The sequence below is a fragment of the Urocitellus parryii genome, chromosome X, assembly GCF_045843805.1.
Source record: "Urocitellus parryii isolate mUroPar1 chromosome X, mUroPar1.hap1, whole genome shotgun sequence".
Taxonomy (NCBI): Eukaryota; Metazoa; Chordata; class Mammalia; order Rodentia; family Sciuridae; genus Urocitellus; species Urocitellus parryii.
Genome location: NC_135547.1, coordinates 125,918,323 through 125,938,843, shown reverse-complemented (window position 1 = coordinate 125,938,843; position 20,521 = coordinate 125,918,323). Strand labels below are relative to the sequence as shown.

The following is a 20,521-nucleotide window of genomic DNA, read 5'->3' as shown; positions in this document are numbered from 1 at the left end:
ATTCTTTCCTTCATTGTCTTCCTTTGATGTTGAATTTCAGAATGCAATCCATCTGAAGACAGCCACAAAATAGAGAAGGAAATAGGCCATGAGATACTCACTAACAACATTGGCTTGCCCGGTGAATATGGTGTACTGAAGCTCATAGGAGACCACACTGAATTCATCATCAGAGGTCCAGTGGACAGTAATTGTGTCGTATGAAGCCGTGCAGAGCTCTTCTCTGATTGTGGGAGGGTTGGGAGCTGTGGGGGTCAAGAGTGCTCATCAGTAAAGAACCAAACACCACTGGGATACCATTTTGGAGATGCTTGACTTAAAACAAACCTTTAAAAAATAAGCCCACCAGGATTACTATACTTAACATGGAAAAATTCAATCCAAAAAATATTTGGTTGGCTGGTTACTGCTTTTACTTTTAATAACTAATGTGTCAAGAGCCAGTCAGTATGGATTTATGTCAGGTTATCATGGAAATATGTTTAGGAGATTTAAGTAGACAATACCTGAACATGAAGCAAAACATGATAAAAAGTAGAACAGTTGTAGTTTTATTTTGTGTGTATGTGTTGGGCAAGGATTCAGCTGGCAATTTATTTTTTTTAGTAAATTGTCCAATGGTAAATCTTTTAGGCTTTCTGGGTCAGATAGTTGCTATTCCAACTACTCAACTCTGATCTTGTGGCATAAAGCAGCTGTAAATAATTTGTAAACAAATGGGAATGACCAGATTACAATAAAACTTTATTTACAAAAACAGGCAGGGGCTAGATTTGGCCTGTGACCCAAACTTTGGCAAGCACCATCTACATGGTGCCAGATAGTTTTATATTTAGGCATCCAACAGGAAAAATGCTGATTTGTTTTTCCTTTTAGTACTGGGGATTGAGCTCAGGGGAACTCAACCACTGAGCTGCACAGCCAGTCCTATTTTATATTTTATTTAGAGATAGGGTCTCACTGAATTGCCTAGCACCTTGCTTTTTGCTGAGACTGGCTTTGAACTTGCAATCCTCCTGCCTCAGCCTCTAGAACCACTAGCCTCTAGAATAATAAATGGTGTGACCATTTATTATTCTATAACAAATCAGACTAAAATAATTATATGTACATTTTCTTTTATAAGATATCTTTATGTCTTATTTTTTTAAAAAAATATTGGTACAGATGTATTTTCATTTCTCAATTTATAGGTGATATTTCAAATGCAGAAGACCATAATTAACAATCAATTGTACCTAAGAATATATATTTTCTTTCATAAGGAAAATGATTCCTTGGCATTTGGTTAACGTTATCACTGGGAAGGCCACTGCTTTATTTCTTTAACACATTCTCGAGGAGAGAAGTCTAAATCCTACCCAAACTGTGATTTTTAAATGACTTCCACTAGATTGATTTCAGTAACTGGTTTTATGAGAAGAGTATGTGAGTAAGAAAAAGACTAGGCAATGAGTGTTTTGAATTGGCCATAATATTTTAGAGAGGGGGTTGGCAAACTATGGCTGTGGGCCAAATTTGGCCCACTGCCTGTTTTTGTAAATAAAGTTTTATTGGAACACAGCCAGGCTTATTCAGTCATGTATTGGCTGTGGCTGCGTTCCCACAACAGCAAAGTTGAGTAGTTGTGACCATGTGGCCTGCAAGCCTAATACATCCACCATCTGGCCCATTACAACCAAAGTTAACTGGCCTTTGCTTTAGAGAATTGTCCAGGGCCCTTATTTCTACTCTTCTGTGTACCAGAACCTGGCTTCAAATAGACAAACATGTGCTCATTCCATAGATCAGGAGCAACCTTTGCTTACACTGTTGCAGGGTTCTTCCTGCTCTAAATTCTGATTAGAATTAATGAGTCCTAAACAAACCCAAAGAGTGGAGAAAATTAATGGAAATGGCAAATTTGAAGTTTGTTTCAGCAGTCTTCACTTTGCACCTGAAATATATCCAGGACAAATGTCATGAGAAGCAAGGCTGATGTATTAAGTCAATTAGATTAGCTTTGCCTGGTGGCTATTGAATTCCACAAACATCGCTGAGCATCTACAATGTGGCAGGCACTGCATTAGGTTGTGTGGTAATATAAGAGGGCTCTACATAACCCTTAGAACATTCTTTCTAACACATATATTTGTACACCTGTCTCCTGAAGTATCCTCATGTAAAATTTAGCATCATGGGGTGGAACTTGGATGTTCATGAATCAACCACACCAATCATGAGATGCATTCCCTGTAGGCCCAGCTGCATCGTAAAATTATCATCTGTGTGGTCCTGTTCATGTGGGATCACCTATACTTGGATCAGTGAAGAAATACATATTCTTTCATAATTTAAACAGTTTGTTAAATTACTTCTCCATCAACCATTGTAGAAAGATTCTGTTCTTTCCATATTGTAATATGTGATTAAATATAAAGAAAATGTTAGTTCAAAATAGGCAAGTAGCTGTGAGACACATGGCAGTAGCCGCAATCAGGAAGGAAATGTCACCTCTACGGGTTATTAACTTGACATACCACTTAAAGGCATGTCATAGGGGAAAAAAATCTTGTTTTCACAGCCAGGCAGGCTAACCCTGTTTTGATTGTAAACCCAATGGGTTTGTCCTGAAAAGTCAATACCCAATTTACTGTAAATGAGAACGGCAGCATGCTGCCAATTTCAATACTCACAGAATCAGTACCAGAACTGTTATTTTCTTGCCTTCATCACAAACACCATGCAAGAAATGGCAGGCTAATACTCTACAAACACTTCACTTCCTGCTTATAAATGTCTGATAAACTATTTGGACTTGGCAATATCAGCCAAGCATCATATGTTATGACCAGGATTGATGTTATGTCTAGAAATAGAGTGAATTTGTACTTGGGGTTGACAGCTCTGAAGGCATAATACCAGGCCTTTGGTTTGGCATAAACAGCTATTGGCATGATATATGGTGTGCATGTTACAATTCAATGAAGATTCCACTCAGTTTCCCCTTTAATCAATACTTTTGCCTGACTATAGAAATTAAAATGGAATACAGTGTTGAAATATTATTAATTATTGGGAAAGGAGCAGGACACATTTGTCAATAGGACCCTGATCTGGGGCAACATACCCATGTGCCCAGGCAAATATTTAACTTTTCAGTCTTCTCTGACTTTGCAGATGAACTTGTAACACGGATCTGGCCCAGGAGACATAGTTTGCTAGGTGAGTCTTTTGAGCAAGATTCTGTTTTTCTGACAAAGACAAACTTGACTGGCAGAGCTTTTTGTCCATCATTCCCCTAATGATACTGTCTTTTTGCTTAGAACTTCAACATATTGATTGGAGGGGGTCACATTATAGTCATGTGGCCAAAACAACAAAACAAAAAAAAAAAAAAAAAAACAAAACAACAACAAAAAAAAAACAACAAAATGGAGACCCCAGAGCCATAAACCAGAAAAAGCCTGGTGTCTGAAGTCATCAGCAAGCCACTTCCTAGTCCTGGACTGTATGCCTCTATTCTGTTTCTCTCATACAAGCACTCATTGATGGGTTTAGAAACTGCCAGCTGGGTTTTCTGTTGCATGAGACCAGACTCATTCCTAAATGATAAGAGAAAAGGGGTATTTTGACCAGAATGGCATAATGAAAGCAGTTCAGTAGCCACAAGCTACATGGGGCTGCTTTAATTCTAATTGAATTTAATTAAAAAGTTAATAAAAGTAACAATTTTCTAGGTACATTTCAAATTTTCAATAGTCCCATGTGCCTAATGTCTAATATTTTGGATAGTGCAGATATAGAACATTTCTACCCTTGTTCTATTGGGGGGGGTGTTAGTTTCAGTAAATCACAGAATTAAAACTAAAAAATGGAGGGCAATATATTCATAAATATTTTAAACCAAGTATGGTCCCTTACTGCAAATGTTTTTTGAGTTGATTTCTTTCTTCCTTCACACGAATGGTAAGTTTGAAAGAGAATTATATAAAATAAGAGGATACTTGTGGGATGACTTGCCTTCCTTGCAAATGCAGAAAAAAGCTAAAAACAGCACGTTGAGTTTTCACAAGGAAAAACTGATTTTCCAGGTATAATGCTCCTTGAATATAGAACTCCTAGCTTTACTACCCACAGACTATAAAAATAAACACTATACAACGTCCCCTATCTCCTGCTCTACCTTTCTAGACCACTTTCCCACAAACATGTACACACAGGACTGGAGTTAAGAAACTGACACCAGGCTCAGTTAGGGATGTGGTTTCTGGAAGGCCACATGTCCTAAGTGCAGTACACATCTGGCTTAACTGTGTACCTTGTGCTTTCCTGAAGGCACAGGCCCTGGTGGCTTTGGCTAACACAAATACCGTTGTCTGAACGAGTCCATATTGTTTTTACCACTTAGTTTCTGCTTTAGAGGACAACAGCAAAGAAAAGATTAGATGCACTGCTAAGAATAGGAAAAGCCTTAGTTTTCTTATTCTATTGTTGTTTTCTAAGCTTGACCAAAAATTTGCCATGGTAAATTTGCCAAAATAAAATTTGGTCTTTTTTTTTGGGGGGGGGGGTCTTTTCTTTATCAGTGTTGGGGATGAAATGAAATATACTTATAAAATTTATGTAATACTTATGTCTTTTTGATGGTCATTAGACATATTTATTTTAACACCCCCACATTGAGAGGGAAATAGTAGTAAGTATGCTTTTAATGATCGAGATTCTCTTTTCTCTCCTGTCCTCAACTAAGTCTTGGGCTCTGTTGTTTTGGTTATGAGAAAGAGTGCACAGAAATTGTTCCTGGAAACAGTATTCCTACCTCAAAAGCACACAACTCTGGTTTTCAGGAATCACTGATCTTGTGGCAAAGTGTATCACTGAAAGTAACAATATTAAACAGAACACAAAAGATAATACCTGTAAGGTAATCCAGACATTCCAGCAATTTCTTCTCTCGGGAAAAATCTAAGGCAAAGGTGTCAAATGTGTCATTGAGGTTGATTTCAGGAATTAGGACCTGAGAGGATGCAGTTGCCATGGAGACTCTGTAATTTAAACAAAACAACTTTTTAGAGATGTCAAGATGGTTTTCACCATCACTGTGGAGGCATTTAAAAAAAATAAAAGGAAAAGAAATGCGATTCTTTTGAAAGTGCCTTCAGAAGAATCTAGATGGCACAACACAGGAACACAAAGAAATTGAATGCAAGCTTTAAAAAAAAGCAAAGGAATTGGGGAAAACAACAGACTGCCTTCCACCTCTTCCTTTTTACTATTGGAAAAAAAAAGTCCCTGTGGAGGTGAAAGAATATTCATATTTCATGTTGCTGTATATTTAACAGCCTGGCCCCATCACATTGAACGGAGCAAGAAGCACATTGCTTCAGGCAGTTCTTCACACATCTGTCTGGGAAGCTGTTTGTTCCTTTCAGGCGTGCCCCTGCTCTACTTCAAAGGGGAGTCTCCAAAATTTCAAACTGCATAAAAGGCAAAGTGAAGATTAAAAAAGAATGTTTCCAGATATTGGATTAGTTTAATCAATTACTAGCCTCTCTCTAAAATAAACATTAAAAAAGTTTTCGTCTGGCTCGTTTTCATTCTCCTTGTATTCATTTTTTTGCACCATATTCCCAGCAGATGCCATGGAAAATATTCATAAGCTTTCTCACAAATTCCCCCTGTGGATGCACTGTTTCTCCTTCTCACTTAGGCTTTCTGGTTAGTTCTCTTGTAAGAGCTATAAAGCAAGGAAGGAATTGCTATGTATCAGTCACCTATGTGTCCTGAAATTGATTTGGAAAGTTCAGATATTAAGAGCAGAACATTTTACCTGGTTCAAAATGCAAGGGATTCCCTTAAAACCAAGAAAACTTTGGCCTGAAGTATACTACCTCTGAGTGATCAAACTATGCTGGACTTGTGATTTTTCTGAGTTGGTCATTTTGTTAAATTCTGTCAACATTAGGGCACTGGGAGTTTTTGTGCAAAGAAATGACTTTAAAATGATTTAGCTCTTAATATAGCTACTTATTTTCAAATAAATATCATTGATGCTCATTTATACAAGGCCACAAAGCTGGTGACACCCAGGAGAAGTTTGAGTCTGTATTCTTCCATTTAATCTAGAAATTTTTCAACCCAGTTACCTTCCAAGGGTTATATATCCTCTCGAGGAATACTATTTAGTCTTAAAAAGGAATGAAACACTGACATATATACATCATGGATGAACCTTGAAAACACTGTGCTTAAAAAAGCTAGACACAAAAGATCACATACTGTATGATCTATATGCATGAAATGTCCAGAATAGGCAGATCATTAAATTATATACTTTACAAAGGTTAATTTGCAAAATTGAATTTTACCTCAATAAAAAAAGAATACACTTGTGAAATGCTCAATATTCTTGGAAATACAGTTTCTACAGTTGCATTTCTGGCACATTTTCAGTGTTAAATAGGGAAGGAAGAGGTTAACCAGTAATGTCATAATTGGAATGCTATCAGAATCCATAGATAAACTAATGCTAAAGAGAAATAAACACTGGGAAGTTTCAACTATATGAATGAGGGTGGAGAACCTAACTTTACCTCCTGATGGGGGTTACAAAAAGTAGTGAATAGCAGGGCTGTATGATTTTGCTGACTAAATATTTCACCTAAGTGAATTATGCTAATTATTGACACCAACAGCTGTTAATTTAGACTGATGTGTATGGGGCTGCTGTTAGTCAAACTACTTTCAACAAATAGTCAATAATCATTTATAATGCCATTAAAGTATCTCACATACTGAAAAGTCCAAGCCATTTGCATCAATACAGAAAAGTCAAAAGATCTGTTATTAGTACTCCCCCCCCCAAAAAAAAAAATTTCAAGGGAAAAGCTCTAGTTTATCCTGTTTTATAAACTCTATTGGGAAAAACTGCACTAAGCTATTAGGAAACAAGCACTGAACTTCTGATTGCACTGCTTTACTGCTTGATGTGGCAGTCTGTGCTAAACAGGTTCGAGATTGCTCTGAACACAGATAACCTGGCTTTGAGATTTCTTTGCTCAATGGCTGAAGCCACTTGTTCAGGCTCATCCCAAATAGACTTTGTTCCCAAGTTTCTCCTGGTTCTATGGCCAACAAACAATTAAATAAAGCATGTTTTTGTCAAATGACATGTTTAAAACAGCTGTCATCTTGATGGCGGGAACCAAAAGAATTAAAGTGCCTAGCCTGGGAGGCAAAGACTGACAACAAGAATCTTTGGGGATTACTGCAGCTTTTAACACCTACATTTTTTTTCCTTGATGGAAGAAGGAAAGATATTTATCTTTGGCAACAATTTCAATTTTTTTAATTGGAATGACAGTCAAAGAGGAAATCTGCCAAATGCAATATTGTAGGTCATGTTTTTATTTCTCAAATCTACCCATCTTCTGGCCTTTTAGATAAATTGCCAATATCCACCAAGGGCACTCAAGCTGTGCCACTTCCTCAGTTCTTTAAAGTCCTTAAATTCCTAGTGCACGTGTGTGTGCGCGCGCGCACACACACATACACACACATACACATATGTAGGGGTGTGTGTTAAACTCTTCTTAACATATTGGAGCAAAGACCTTGTGTCCCATCATGATGCATAGAAGGTGAGTTGCACATTACTCCGTTTCTATTCCTGCTTTGATGTCCCTAATCCATGACACTTAGTTATTAGTGACTACATGGGGCCAGTTTTCCAAAAGGTCTGTGTGTCTAGAGCTATACTGTTCACAGGGCTTCTGCCTAACAATGCACATCACCATGGTAAAACCCAGTGAGGTCTCACAGTAAGACAATGTGTTCTACTTTGGTTAGTTTAGGAATTCCCAAACACATTTGGCCCTGTAACTTTCCTATTGTCATAACACCTCTCAACACCTTGCAACTACACTTCAAATCCAATGCATGAGATATGCTCTAATTTTTAAAACGAAGCAATGTCTTTCCAGAGTTGACAAATGGTGTCCTTAGCTTTATATTCTGGAAAAGTCTGACAAATTTTTGAACTGCCTGTGGCAGTGAGGAACTGAATGATCACCTTGTGCTAGAGAACCTCTTAAGTGTTCTGAAAAAATGGATTCCTTTCAGAGAGAATTTTCATTTCACCATCCTTTTGATACACATAATTTGTGATTTTAATTTTAGATTCTTTATAAATGGTAAATCAGCTTTCTTATGCTTGGATTTACCAAACAGTTTTGCTCATTTAGTATGTTAAAAGATGTCTATACAATCACATCAAAGACATATATATTAATGAATCTATATGTATTAATGAATGTATAACATACTATAGTATGTTGTACATTCTATTTGCCTCCATCTAGTGAGTGGGAGGAAGGGAATTATCATTTATTGCATGTTCACTTTGTAACAGGAACTGGACTAATGCTTTTACCATGTTATTTCATTTTATCCTTACAGCAACTGGCCCTGTTTACACATCATTCTTTCATTCACTTGTTCATTCACATGGGGAAGTTTGCAATGTGCTGGGGCTATAATAGCCATAACAAGCTCACTAGGATTCCTGCCCACTTGGAACATATAAGCAAAATTAGACTCAGAAGTGTTAATGAGCAGTTCCACTGCTATCCATAATTACTAAGCAATTAGCACAGTGCCAAACAGTTAATTCCAAAGCATATGCATCTCCTACAATGTAAAGCTTAAGTCAGTCTGTCAGTCTCTCTCTCTCTCTCTCTCTCTCTCTCTCTCTCTCTCTCTCTCTTCTGAATTTTAGCCTATAGGAGAATATCTACTTTAACTGAAGTAATGAGGTTGAAAAACCTCATATAAGTCTCATTTTAAGAATGCCTGCAGGATTTGAAGTTTCTTCTGGGTGCCATACTTGAAGAATGAAGATGATTTGGAAGTATACAGGAGCCAAAACCCAAGACAGACACAATAGGAGACAAAACTAGGAAGTCATGTTGGAAAGAGGTATGTTAATCAGCAGGCTGAAGAACAGAGGCAGCTAGATAGAGAGCAGCATCGGAATAAAGACATAACAGGAGGGCTCAGCTGACATCAAAATATGAAAATATACATCCAGCTAGCACTGATGTAGTGTCTATGATGCTTAAGGCCTGTTCTGAAGGGATTTCAACAATGTTATCACAATAGGGATAACTAATATGAACCATTTTCTAACTACAAAAGAGCTCCAAAGAACCACATTTAAATAGGGGCAGTAATGGGAGATTTGAACTCAGTACTCCCCACTTCTTATCCAAGCCCAGTGCCCTTTTACTACATCACAGTTGCTTCTAAGAAAAAGCCTCAGAAATGAACCAAGGAGGTTGATAAATGAGAGATGGGAAGAGAGGAGACTGCAGAAATAGGGACAAGGGCTTCAAACAGATTTTTATAGGCACTGTGGACTCAAACCCTAGAGAAGCATACTCTTTGTGGAAAAAGAAATTGAAGTCATGTTTCCATTTCTGATAAGATGGGCTTGTTTACAACGGAGCTGAATGAGACCAGACATGTCTCATCAGAATGGAAGGCATTCATGCACCCCTTCATGTGCTTATGCTATGCTTCAAATGCAGGCCTTCTTTTAGCATTACTCTTTGAGGGTCAATTCTCACCTAACTGCTGGTGAGAATTTATTCATGTTTCACATGGTCGAATTTGGAGGGATTGCTGAGGAATGCAGCTCAGAGTAGCCATGTTATCTGGACATGTCCCAGGTAGAGAAACGGTCTTTTGGATCCCAGTTGGGAATCTTGACCTAAGTATAAATGCTATCTATATTAACGTGTTCCGGGTACACTGGAATATTAAAGCTGTTTAAAGTTTTTAACTTTAGGAAGAAGGATGAGCAATTAATTGGATGTGGTCCAGATGACAGCAGTGCAAACAATTAAACATTTGGAACCTGGGAGTCAGAAGGAAAGAAACTGGGCTCTCACAGTGGGGAGGACAGAAAATGGATAATAGCCAGCTGTTATCCATGTTCTTTAGAAGAGATACATATCTAACCAGCTGCAAAAAGAATTCTTCTCAAATATAAGAAATAACACAGTTAAGCTAGTAGACCAGAGTTGCAAAAATACTGTTCACTGATCTTAAAGAACAATGAAAATGGAATTGTCAATGCTTACCTCTAGGTGATATTTTGAGAATCAGCACAATGCTCAACACATGCAAGCACTTAATACATGTTAGCTTTCTTTTTCCTTTGAAGAAATTCAAGTTATAAGAGGGTGAGCATGGGACTGGGTTTATAGCTCAGTTGGTACAGTGCTTGTGTAGCATGCACAAGGCACTGGGTGCAATTCCCAGCACCAAAAAAAAAAAAAAAAAAAAAAAAAAGATGGTGAGCATGCCCCCTCACCAGCCATGGGCTGGCAAAACAGAACCTGTAACCTGTTTGGTAAATTGTTTTATTGACATACAGCCATGCCCATTTGTTTCCATATTACCTCTTGCTGTTGTGAAGTTATACTGGCAGGGTTTACTAGTTGTAACTTAGACCTTATAACCCACAAAGCCAAAAAAACACTTATTCTCTGATCCTTTACAGAAAAAGTTTGCCAATCCCTGTTTTGGAATAAACACCAGCATGAACAAGCTCTCTGGGATATTTTAGTGATAGGATTCTATTATCATTTTGCATAAAGGGCAGTTACCTCTGGAAATGAGAATGAATGAAAAGTCAAGGCCATTTCATTGCTCAGAAATGTCATTACATGGTGTTAGTTTTACTCAATCCAGCCTAGATCAACTCTGTGGATCCAATGGAATTACTAGAGGTGTTTGCTTGCCATCCATGGAGATGAGTAATTTTTATGACAATCAATTAGGTGTACTAAATGAATACTCATCCTTGCCAGTTTCACAGCTGAGCTGACCACTGAGTAAACAGCACTTTATGGTTCCCTCCCCTGAAAGAGAAGGTGTTTTAAAAGAAGACAGGATGAGGTTGACCGATTGGCCCTCTCTCTTCCATATGAGTCAGCCTTGACCTTTTCAGGTGAGGCCAAGCTTCTGAACCAAGTAAAAACAGGCCTCACACAATGACACCTGTGTGATGTTCTTTCAGACAGATGCTGAAGAGTGCAATAGAAGATAAGATCCCCTTTTATAAAGCTTCTGCCTTCATTTTGTTTCTTTGTTACCAAGTGCACAATGAGATAGGGACTAAGATTCACAAGAAATGCTATTCATGTGCCATCAAAAGCTCCCTTTCAAAAAAAAGAGGTTGATTTTATTCTTTATAACTGGTGGACTCTTGTTTCAAAGTCCTTGAATACTGAAAGGGCTGACATGTCAAAGGGAAGCATCTTTGGCTGGAGTGAAAGAGCTTAAAACCTCTATTGTCTCTGTTCCTCAACCTTGAAAAACAAAAGCACTGAGAGAGCAAGACCAGCCAATCACATCCCATATACAAGGGATCAGCAGCCCAAGAACCTCACACTGGACCCCTAAACTTACCTCTCAGTGATATTCTTAGCAGTCTGTAGGAAGCGGGCATGATCATTCTCCTTCAGAGAGTGTTCTGCTTGGGAGATGAGGGATGCTGACCGCTCAATGCACTGTTTGCAGTTTGCAATCTGCTGAGCCAGTTTGCGAAGCCTCATCACCTTGAACAAAAGAGACAAGGACACATATGGTTACATGGTAAGCGCCTCCAGTGAAAAGGCACCAGACTGGACCATTGTGATGTGTGTGCTCTATAGTATGTAAGCCATCTTTCTATAAAAGTTCAAAAGTAAGCATAGAGATATCAAAATCAGGTAAAGCCCAGTCATGGAACTCTTGTCAGAGATATACTTTCTCTTCTTGGAGAAGTGTTGCTAATTCATTTTATGAGGAAACACTGAATTTCTAATTGCTTCCCTGTTGATGGGAAAAAAAGGTGTTACCCACTGTCAAATTACAAAGGGTCATCAGATCTCTTCCCTCCACTATTCCACACAATTACTCCAAGAACATAGGGAACTCTGGATGTTTATTTCAGGTTTTCTTCTGTTCCATTAAGAAAACAAAACAGCTTTATAGGTGCAAATTTGAGGCTTTAGCAAAAATCATTTTCTAGAAACTTCTTTGTAATTCATGTAATAAAATTGTGATATAAATGCATTAGGTATTACTATTTCCCACTCTACCTAAAACTCATGTATTAAATTAACAGAAAGGGAGCATTTTTCCCATTGATTAATATTTTTCCTGTTGAGCAGATGAGAGAACGCCAAAAAAAGCACAGCTGGGCCATTTCCCCTCGCTGGGAACGTCATTTCCAGGCACTTTGTGCTTACTTGATAACTAAGAACTATTTTGATAAGCATTTCCCAGTTGGGATAAAAATGCATATTTGCTTCACAACCTCCATTCCAATTCCCGATTCTGTCTTGCTTGAAAATGACTCTCAAATGTAATAGACCATAACCTCCCAGGCAGGCCAAGATAAGTCCAAGGTAACCCACTTGACCGTCACTCTGGTGTTTGAAATGTGCTGTGAGATGAAGCCCTCTGGCCAGAAGCCAAGTTAAAATTAGACCACTAATTGGAATTGCCGTGTGCCTAGTGCCCCCATCTACACACCCGGGGACAGATTTTGGCTGGCTTTATGATAATTCCGGAATGGAAAATAGCCTTGGGTGAAAGGGTAGGGAGGAGGCCGGTTAATCTGTCTTGCAGACAAGGCTGGCTCAGGCTCCCTCCAGAATTCCTGCTAACTCCAAGAAATTCCTTCTTTCTCCAAGTCATCATTATCATCCCCGGACAACTCTAATCGAAGAAAAGGAAGGAAAGAGATGTCAGAACTCTAGGCCTCTAAGGAACATCCAATTCCAAGTACAGACTACAGCAAACAAAGGAAATTCATGCTGAATTGAGAGGCACCAGGCACAAGATATCAGGGTGAGAAAAATTCCTGAAAGTAAAGAGTCAAAGATTGAAATGTCAAAACTTTGGGGCAAATACTATGTGATCTTGAGCCTGGTAAAAGACAACATTATGATTGTTGTTACTGTCCCCAGAACATTATCTGTGTACCTGGGTTGAATAAAATGACACTTATTTTATACCAAATAGAATTTAGCTTTTGTCATCCTTATACCCACAGGCAAACCCAACAAAGCATCCACTCCAATTCAAGTTACTAGAACACACCTATTAGAAACTGACAGAGGCAAGAAAAATTCCAGGAGGAAAAATAACTTACAGTGCCTAGAATAAACCAAGTGCATGGAATACTTAATTACACAACATAAAGAATAATTTAAACTACATGGCAAAATAGAAGATATTTCATACAATTCTAACAAAAGAAAACAAGGTTGAAATATTCCTGTAGAATAATTTCATGCCAATCATTTATCATTTGGATATGTCTGAGAAGATGACACAGATTACAAATGTGAATGACTGCACTTCAGTTTCATCATTTTCTTCTTCTATCATGATAATCAGAAATTAAAAACAACAAAAGAAGAGAAAGGAAAAGCCCCAAATCATGCATGGAAACAAAACAAAAATAAGAGCCTCCTATGAAAACACCAGAATGTTTTACAAAGAATGATTTGGGGCTAATCTTAGCTATACATTAGTGCACAATTCCATCTCATATATGACGATCAGAGCTTCTCAAGCACTGTGCAAAAGATGAGTTAGGGATCTTTTCCAAAGAAAAACTGTAGATGTTTGGGCAAATCCTCCAATATTTTAGTTAAGGAATTGTAATTGGCAGAGCAGCAGGAATTTGCATTTTAACAAACAGTGAAGGTTTATTAATAAGCAGGAGATGAATAAATAATATGGTCAGAACTAACTTTAAAAAATAAAATAGAAGAAAATAGCAGAGCATATTTCTGGTAGAAAAGGCAAGTTACATTTTGTAAAACATATGTCATGTGTGTTTTGCACTTGATTGTGATACCATATGTATTTCTTATGTGGATTACGTTATAAAAATGAGAAATTAAAACACTGTTCAAAGTTAGGTGTTCACAAATATGGTGTATGGACCAAATCCAGCATCAAGACTGTATAAATAAAGTTTTATTGGCACACTGTCACATTCTTTTGTGTAGGAATCATCTGTGGCTGCTTTCATGTTACAACATTGCCAGAAGTAAGTTGTTGCAACAGAGACTACATGGCAAAACCAAAAGTATTTATTAGCCCTTCACAGAAAAAGTTAACTAACTCCTAGCATAAATGATTCTAGTCAGATGGCCCTGACTCAAACCCATTCTGAAACCCTGTGCTACACGCTATAGCACTTAAAATTCTAACATAGAGCACTGAGCAAAATACGTAATTTTTCATTATACAATACTTTTAATATTTTAGAAATCTGACAACATGAATAAAATCTGGTAATTTAAAAGAAATGTTAGACCATGACACATAAGAGTCTACATATGCAAGTATCAAAGCCAGGGGGGAAATTTTTCAGCTGACTCTATCCCTTTTGCCTTTAAAAAGTGAGATTGCTACATTGTAACTTTTGAATTTCACTCTATACTCATCATGGAAATACTCTATTAGAATCTCCTTGTAACCAGGTATAGGCCTGTTGATATCATTCTATTTTTGGTTTATTATACCTTATATACTGTTTTAAAAGCAGACTTAATTTGCTTTAAATGCATTTTAAATTATTTTAATATGTGCTTTTGTACATTTGTAGTATACACACCCCCAAATAGCTATATGCAATCAGCAAGTCTTCTCAGTTAACAGGACTACCTGAATTGACCATGAGAACTGGACTTAGCACCATTTTAAGGCCATAAACAATATGACCATTTAGTTCAAGTGAATTCTCTTAAATTATGGAGAATTCAAGTACATAAAGGCAGTGCAGAGAAGGGGCCCTGTGTTTGCACGTTGAAAGAACTCACTTCCTTGGGAGTTTGTTGTGTCTTGACAAAAAAATTCACCCTCGACTGCAGAGTAGAAGCAGCAGCATCTTTCTCAGGGAATCTCGTGTGTAGCCTGCAGTCTATGCAGTCTACACCCCCATACAGGCTAGGGAGCTCTTCCAAGAGCATAAAGCAGCAGTATATACTGTTGTGCTCCACCATCACCTGCTGGCAACTTCCTTTACCTGCCCATTTCCAAGTGCTTGTCAGAAGGCCCCACTGTCCCTGCTCCTGACTCAGTGACCAGACTGCCCTGCAACTGCTCTGGGCTACAGGGACCCACCCCACAGAGGGCCCCAGGTCCACACATGGCCTCCCTCCCTGGCACCTCAGATTTCCAGGGTGTTGGCCTTCCCACCCTTCCTCTTGGAAACATGCTTGTGATGCAACATAATGTGACCAGGGACTCAGATCACTGTGTATCCCAGGCTTTGGAGTCAACTAATCCTTGCTCATGCATCAAAGTATTAACCCAAGGGAAAGCCAAACTGTGCCCTCCTCCTTTCCAGTAACATCTGCCACATAATACTGCCTGCTGAGATAATGTCTCCAAGCAAATGGACACTTCAAAAAGTGTACAATTTTAAACATACAGAAAAAATTTAAAGTAATATGATGAACTATCCCAAATGTACTACCAAATCTCAGTATTGTCATAATACCAGCATCAAAATTTTGAAGAGAAGGTAACATCATCAATGGCACTAATGCCCCTGTGTGGCCCTTTCTAACCTCAGTCACATCTTTCCAAGAGAAAAGAGCTCCTGAATTCACAGCTGCTCACCCAAGACACTTGTGCTTAAATACATATAGGATTTGGGGGTTAGCTTATGAAATCTTATGTAACTCTCCCTATTGTATACAAATCATTATAAGATTTGTTTATGACTTTGTGATTTGTCAACGATAATTCATATCACTGTAGTTCATTAACTTTAATTTCTGAAGACTTTCACTACATAATTAAAAATCTGTGTCTTATAAAGACAACTTTATTGAGATAACTGACATGACATTGCAAATTTGAAAATTTGAAAAATTTTCCAATATGTATATTCCCATGAAAGAGTATGCTGGTGCCTAAAAAATTCCACTACATTTTTGGAGGTTCCTAGTGCTATGAAGTTTTCCCTTGGACAGATAGGTGATTGTTCCAATGTTTTAATCTTTGATTTATGATTTCTTGTTTTAATGTTTGGTCTCAGAAGTCCTTCTTAACCTGAGAGTACACACATGGTTTCTATTAAAACATAGTTAAAATAATGTCAATATTTTAGGTTTGGGAGACTACATAGTATCTCTATCACATATACATTTTTGGTTTTATTTTTGTAAACAACCTTTTAAAAATGGAGGAAACTCCACTTTTAGGAGTTAGCCTATGGGTTGTACTTAGCTGACACCTGTTTTTATTGGGGTGGGGGCTTCTTTAATTTTTATTCTGTTGTGCTCTTTCTAACTTGATTTGGGAGCTCATTCCTTTTAATATGTTTTCTTTGCCTTTTGTAAAGAATCGAAGGCAATCACTTTGCATTCAAATAACTTTTGGCTGCTTATTGCTTATGACATACAGCCTGTCATTGCAGTACATTTCTGTGGTTGAACTGAGGGCTCATGCATGCCAGGCAAGCACTCTTCCACTGAACCACATCCCTAGCCCTCATTGTGGTGCATTTCTAAAGTTGTTTTGAAAATGTATTTATTAGTACATTATAAAGTTTCCAAACATTGTAAAAAAAAAACATTATTTTCACTGCTGACAGTATCTAATTCATTTCACTGTGTGGTCTTAGAGGAGGGGTTATATGGTGTTCAGTCCTGAAAATATGCTTCCCTTCCAACCAAGTATGAGACGTTAAAAGAAAAAAAGAGATACAACTCTAGCAACTTGGGGGGCTGAGGCAGGAGGATTGCAAGTTCAAATCAGCCTCAGAAATTTAAGAAGGCCCTAAGCAACTTAGTGAGTCTCTGTTCAAAATAAACACTAATGAAAAGGGATGGGGATGTGGCTCAGTGGTTGAGCATCGGAAGGAAGGAAGGAAGGAAGGAAGGAAGGAAGGAAGGAAGGAAGGAAGGAAGGAAGTCAATGTCCCATGTGCTGGGCATGGATATATGCTTATAATCCCAGCAACTTCGGAGGCTGAAACAGGAGGATTGCTAAGGTTAAGGCCAGCTTCAACAACTCAGACCCTCAGCAACCTAGTGAGAACCTGTCTGAAAATAAAACACAAAAAAGGTTGGTAATATAGCTCACCAGTGGTGAAGCACCCCTGGGTTCAATTCCCAATACTTCCAACCAAAAAAAAAAGGGGGGGGCCCATGTGAAGGTTATATATTACATATATATTTTCCTAGTTTTTGAGTGGAAAAATCAATGGGCATCTGCCATGCTTTAATGCCACTCAGTCTCATTTGTGCCTTCTGTATTTATGGGATTCCTCAGGTGGATGTCAAAACTCAGTTTCCAAATTTCTTTTAGAGCTGTTTTTTTTTTTTAATTTAAGTTTATTTTCAAAACATGTTTACTTTCAAAACTTCTAGTTTGCTGGCTTTGATTTTATTTTTTCTAATTTCATGGTTTCACTTTTTTCTTTGCTTTTTTCCCTTCTTTTATTTTTGTTTTCTTTTTTAGTTTTTCTTTGCCCTTTTAAAAGTTATTTCTTCATTTATCCCTTTGAAATATTTTAAAACTATATCTTTTAAAGTATTTTTTGTATTCTTCCACATAACTAATTTCCTCTGGAATAAGATAATAAGATTACTGTATTTGCTTTGGAATTGGGTTTCAGTTTTGAATGGGAGAAGTCATGTATGATTCTTTGCTTTCTCATTCTTCTTGATCAGGCTGCCCTATCTTGACAATTTCACAGTTGCCCTCTCCCAGTCTGTAGGACATTCAGGAGTCTTATCTCTGTTTCTGAGGTTCCTGCTTTGTGAGATATCAGAAAGAGCATGACACAGGCCCCAACCTAGCAACTGACTTGTCCCACAGTCCCAGACCTGAAGTTTGTTAAAAGCTATGACACTAGGCAGAGGTTGGCAATAATCTTTTTCAGTTCCTTTTAATGATCTGAGAAGCCTTCGAAAGCCAGTGAGTAGCATTAAGCAATGATTTCAGTCCCAGTCCTATCTGGGGCACTTCTAGATCCTTTTCCCCAAATCATCAAGAATGACTTAGTGGGGTTGGGGTTGTGGCTCAATGGTAGAACACTCATCTGGCACTTATGAGGCACTGGGTTTGATTCTCAGTACCACATAAAAATAAATAAATGAAATAAAGGCATTGTATCTATCTACAACTAAAAAAAATTATTTAAAAAAAGTATGACTTAGCCATAAGGGTTGAAACTGTACCTGCTTCAGCCTTTTCCAGACCAAATGATGCTAGCCTGTGTTAGCCACAGTCAGGGCTTTGCACTATTTTTATCCCATTTCTGTCCCATGGAGATACTTATCTTGTTTCAGTCCAGCTATCTCGTTTTGCTTTTCTATTTTATTATGTTCTCTACCAATGTCAAGGGGTTGGGGTAGGGAGAGTGCACCAAAGCAAGTGCCGGCACCATCATGGCTAAAATGGGGACATCCTTCACTACTGTGAGATAAACTGAGATATGAGATAAACTCTCATAGTTCAAATTATGCAAGGGCAAGGCAGGCATGCTGACTGGATCCTCAAAAATGTGCACTGCAATCTTTGAATACATTACCTTACACAGCCAAACAGACTTTGCAAATGTTATTACATTAGGGATTTGGGTATGGGGAGGTTGTCTTTGATTATGTAGGAGATTTCAATGTAATCACCAAGGTCTTTATAAAAAACAAAACAAAACAGGGAGGCTCAGGTCCATGAAGAAGGGAGGAGGGAAACAGAGGTCAGAACAAATTGTGGAGCCAAAAAATAAGAGTGGCCTGAATGAGCTCAGAAAAGGCAAGGAATTGATTCTACCCCAGAGTCCCCCAAAAGAAACAGTGCTGCCAAAATCGTGACTTTGACCCAGTGAGACTGACTGTGGTCTTCTGAATTCTACAACACTAACATAATAAATCTGAATTGTTTTAAGCCAACAGCATGGTAATTTAGAAACTGATATGAATAGAGTTCTAAGCCTCAACGTTGAGTAATGAGCTTGTTTGTTTTGTTTTGTTAATTTGAGAGAGATTGCTTAGCTTGAACAGTAAATAATAACGTAGTGTTCATTTCAAAATTGCTAAAACATTAAATTTCAAATATTCATACCACAGAAAAATCAGTATGAGGTGATGGATATGTTAATTAACTTGGTTTAATTATTCCACCTTATGCTCATCAGTCATAACATCACCTGTACTCCACAATACATATAGTGACAATTTACCTATTTACAATTAAAATTGAAAACAAACTAATATAAGTATTGAGAGCTGATCCCTTTTCCATGCATACTAATTATTATAATTAGTTGAGGCTGAACATCAGGCATCCAGGCATCTGAGAACCTAGAAAGTGTAAGAAATTAAGAGATGTGTCCATGTGGTACATGATGATGATGGAGAGGAAAAAGTACCCTCTAAGGAATCCAGGTGGACACTCAGTGCTCATATCCACTGGACAGCCAGAGTGTTTAGGAAAGTAGCTTCCAGCCCAGGTGAGACCTATTGGCCAGGGAATATTGTCATGTCAATCTGTTAATTCACTATAATAGCTTCAAGATCAATTAACTTGATTTTAATTTTCTGATTGGCATTATAATTTACATGTATACTTTTCAATCTCAATAGAGTAATCTAAAACATTGCACAATATTGGAAGGTACCTGTTAAATTTTGTAGTACACAGAGAAAAGTAACTACATTAGTCCTTGCATGATTACTGTTTTATTTAAGCATTTCTAATTTGTTTTAAGTATACATAGTTCATTAAAGTACAGCTTTGAGAAGTAATAATAGAAACTCAAAAATTTCTTGGACTATGAATGTTTCTATTTTTAAAATATTTAGAAAAATTATCCTTTGAATGTAGTAGAAAAATGAGTAAAATGAAAAGGATCATAAGTGTTTCAATTAAATATTACTAATTTGAAAATAGAACAAAGTGAAGAATTCTAAAGTCTAACAGTTTTTGAATCAATTTTTAATAAGTGATTATAAAGGTGAAATATAAAATGATAAATTTCTTTTTGAATATAGTTTGCTGGAAAACCATTTTAAAAAACACAAACATTAGAAAAGAAGTACTACTAATATATTCACAAAGGAGTCTATGATATAATGAAAGTTTTGCCACTATGAGCTTATTTAACCTGTCTTAATTCCCTCAAGGGCATGGGAAAGTAGTTCATAATTTCTATATATATATAAAGTTTGATTCATTTTTAATTTATTTAATGCTGTATTGATTGCTAGGATATTTTAATAAATATGAAATGAACTCTGCCTCTATGGAACACACAATGGCCAAGCCCTGGAGTTGGCTAGTGGTGCAGCCCTTGATTACAGAAGTGCACAGGAAACCATAATACAAACAAAAAGGGGTGGGGGAACAATTGCCAAACAAGGACCTTTGAACTAAGTATTAAAGACTGCTATGGATTAAATGAAATTTGATCCCCACTCAAACTCATATTGAGGCTTGATCACCACTGTAA

The 20,521-nt window shown here is 37.4% G+C and overlaps 1 protein-coding gene across 1 annotated transcript in view; it reads right to left on the bottom strand.

The window, feature by feature from the left end:
- Mid1 (midline 1) overlaps positions 1-20,521 on the bottom strand; it is a 350,467-nt gene that overhangs the window by 21,542 nt on the left and 308,404 nt on the right. The window contains exons 5-7 of the mRNA XM_026395163.2: positions 11,458-11,606; positions 4,900-5,027; positions 102-245 (exon numbers count right to left, since the gene is read on the bottom strand). Coding sequence (XP_026250948.1) covers positions 102-245; positions 4,900-5,027; positions 11,458-11,606 — 421 coding nt within the window. The remainder of the gene's footprint in view (positions 1-101; positions 246-4,899; positions 5,028-11,457; positions 11,607-20,521) is intronic.